The sequence below is a fragment of the Gossypium hirsutum genome, chromosome A02 (assembly GCF_007990345.1).
Source record: "Gossypium hirsutum isolate 1008001.06 chromosome A02, Gossypium_hirsutum_v2.1, whole genome shotgun sequence".
Taxonomy (NCBI): Eukaryota; Viridiplantae; Streptophyta; class Magnoliopsida; order Malvales; family Malvaceae; genus Gossypium; species Gossypium hirsutum.
The window spans coordinates 102,844,093-102,847,218 of NC_053425.1; the positions used below are offsets into that span (position 1 = coordinate 102,844,093).

Genomic DNA, 3,126 nt, shown 5'->3' on the forward strand with positions numbered 1-3,126 from the left:
ACTAGCCCAACCACCAAACCAAAATACCCTCCTCAGCCAAGGTTGTGAATTGAAATAAAATGAATGTCTTTGGAGTTATTAAATTTACAAAAGAAAAATAATACTTAACCCTCCATCTTGTATTGAAATGATATATTTACCATTTTAATCCTTAATTAAATTATCTTAAAACTTACAATTTAAAAAAATTATTTTTTTAAACAAATTGTAATAGGAAAATAATCTCATAAAATATTTTTGGTATTTTAGGGGGTTTGGTTCAGTAAAATATTTTGAGTCAACTGAAAAAGAAGACTTTATCCCATTACGCAAGGAGAAGTGGAAGACCAAATCTCTCACTTTATCCAAATGTTCACTCTCTCACCTCCACTCATCTCGTAAAAGGACTCCATCATAGGCAAATTTTCTGTTTCTCCATGATCTTGGATTTGATAGCTTTCATACACTAAAACAATACACAGAAAGCCTAGATAACCAGAAGGTTAATTAATTTTTCTGTTTTTTTTTTCGTTTTTTAAATTTAGGTTTGAATTTTCCTATCTTTATAGTTGGGACTATTTTATTTAGGAATTTGGTGTTTGGATCATGTGAACAAGGTGGGTTTTTTTATTTTTTATTTTATTTTCTGGTGGATTTTATTGCAACCTCAGTTTCTATTTGGTTGGTTAAAAAGGGGAAAAATAACAAATAGAAAATATGAAAGGTATTTTCTAGTTTGAGGTGAAAAAAGCACCTCTTTGAATTGTTAGCTGCGCAATGAAGATTTTGATTTTCAGATGAGGGTTATGTACTTGTATGAACTCTGTTTGAGATTAATGATGTGAGTTTTTGGTTGATATATTTTAGAACTCAGTTGTTTTGATTAATACTTTGTTATCTGTTTATCTAATATTGAGAGGGACACTCGAGAATTAGATGAAATCTTGCAATTCTTGGAAAAATAGTGATGATTTTGATAATTGAATATTAGTTTCTTTAACCTTCCTTACGTGTCTTGCAAATGTTTTAATATGAAAGTGAAGTTAAACTGTAGATTTTTCATTTTACTTTAGTGGAAAAGTTTCAGTATTGTTAACAAATATGTGTCATTTTTATAGATATGTACAAGAACCAACTGCAAAAGTTGGCTCAAAGAAGTTGCTTTAAACTGGTGTCTAATTCTTGCATCCGAGAAGAACCTAAATTTTTAATGCAGCTTGTTACACCAGGATACAATGCTTTTATTAAATTTGAAATAATTTGTTCTCTTCATCTTGCCACTGAATTTTTCTTGGAATCTCTACCCTCTGTAACATACTTCTCAATGATTGTCTTTTAAGTGAGAATGTCCTATATATTTCTCATGCATATAAAAACTCATGTTTAGTACCAAATGTAATAGCTTAAATGCAAGAACAAACATGAAAAAGTGATTGGTTTTTCCATATTCAGTTCAATAAATCTTATGGTCACTTCCAAGGTATTTTCATTGATTCCCACTTCGGGACTTCCAAACTGAAGGGCCGACCCCGTTTGAGAAAGGCAGGCGACCGAGTCAATATCTTTATTGTTCCCTTTGTCGTTGTTCGATTGTTTTGCAACTTACAAGTATATATAAAAGATTGGGGAAGGGAAGGTATCAAAACTCACAAGCTTATAACCAGACAAAAAAAAGAGAAAGATGCAGGGCCATGTCTCACAGGACACTCCGGTTGGTGTTCCGGCAGCTTTAATATGGGATGTATACCGTGGTCTGGAACTGGGGAGGCTTGTGGATAAACTAGCACCGGAGGTTCTTGGAAGGGTAGAATTCGTAGAAGGTGATGGAGGCGTTGGAACCATTGCCAAACTCACACTTCCACCAGGTACGTACTTGATACATTGATAGTTTTTGGTTAGAAATAGTAAGTGATTCTATTTTGCAATAAAATGTGAATTTCATTGTAGGAAGCCCTGGAAGGGGTTACATGAAAGAAAGATTCACAAAGATTGATGATGAAAATCGAGTTAAAGAAACAGAAGTGCTTGAAGGAGGATACAAAGATCTTGGATTCGATGTGGTTCGTATTCGGTTAGAGATAGTGGAGAAAGATTCAGAATCATGTATGGTGAGGTCAACTATAGAGTATGAAGGAGACGAGAAGCTTGCTGATGTTGTTTCCCATGTCAACGTTAAGCCACTGGAAATGATGGCTGAAATTATTGGGACACATCTCTGCCAAAACAAATCCACTCTCTAGGACTTTCTTTTTCCATGTTCCAATCCAATTACTTCGTTTCATTGCTCATTTCTCATGCATATCCAAGATATGAGGGATATATGTCCGTTTTACAGCGAATGTTTGAGGTTCATAGTTGTACTTTTAACAATGTTATCTTCAAAATTCGAGTATATATTCTCTCTTTAAACATAATACAATGTGACTTAATTGATAGTTTGATGTTTAAATATAGTTTGATGTGACATACTCTATAATTTAAATATGTGACTTAATTATAAAACATTTTACTTTCTTTTTCCTAGCTTTGCCCCCAAATTAAACTAACTTTTTAAGAGAACTAAAAAAAAATTAACTTTTAAGAGAAAGCAAAGGGATACTCAATTTCCCTTAAATTATTAAGTCTATCCAAACAAACAAAAATCCCCTGCCTTCGCATTGTGCCCCGCCACCCTACCTCGTCTTTAAAATTTTGACACATCAATTTTTTTTCTTTAAACATTGATTTATTATGGGTTCAAATATGCTAAAATCCCTGTATTCTTTTGAAATTTAACATTTAATTCTTACACTTTAATTTTGAGATATTGGGTCCCTATATTTTTTTTATTTAAAAATCTTGGTCCCTCACCTAATTTTGCCATTAAAGTTAATGGTGTCAAAGGCAAAATAACTTTTTTAGCCTTTAATATTTACAATTTTTTTTTGTCAATTTGGTCCTTCCCTTTAAAAGTAGTTAAAAAAAATTTAAATTAAAATTTTCATATTTTAAATAAAAACATAAAAATTTAAAAATTATAATTTTAAAGGATTAAAAATTATGAAAAAAATATAAAAATGATTTTAAAATATAAAAAATCCAAGATTCAATGATATTTAAATTGGACTAAACTGGCCAGTCAGATCGGGAAATAGTTGGGGTATCGAT

At 31.5% G+C, this 3,126-nt stretch overlaps 1 protein-coding gene across 3 annotated transcripts; it reads left to right on the forward strand.

Annotated features, from left to right (window-relative positions):
• Positions 1-256: 256 nt before the first annotated feature.
• LOC107934609 (norbelladine synthase) lies at positions 257-2,428 on the forward strand. Of its 3 annotated transcripts, none has more exons than XM_016867087.2 (3): positions 257-481; positions 1,501-1,844; positions 1,927-2,428. In XM_016867087.2, the coding sequence occupies exons 2-3, from the start codon at positions 1,661-1,663 to the stop codon at positions 2,217-2,219; spliced, it is 477 nt and encodes a 158-aa protein (XP_016722576.1). In that variant the 5' UTR covers positions 257-481; positions 1,501-1,660; the 3' UTR covers positions 2,220-2,428. The 3 variants fall into 3 exon arrangements, with proteins under 3 accessions (XP_016722576.1, XP_016722574.1, XP_016722575.1); XM_016867085.2 differs by having other exon boundaries at positions 262-481; positions 1,432-1,844; XM_016867086.2 differs by having other exon boundaries at positions 262-481; positions 1,460-1,844.
• Positions 2,429-3,126: the final 698 nt, after the last annotated feature.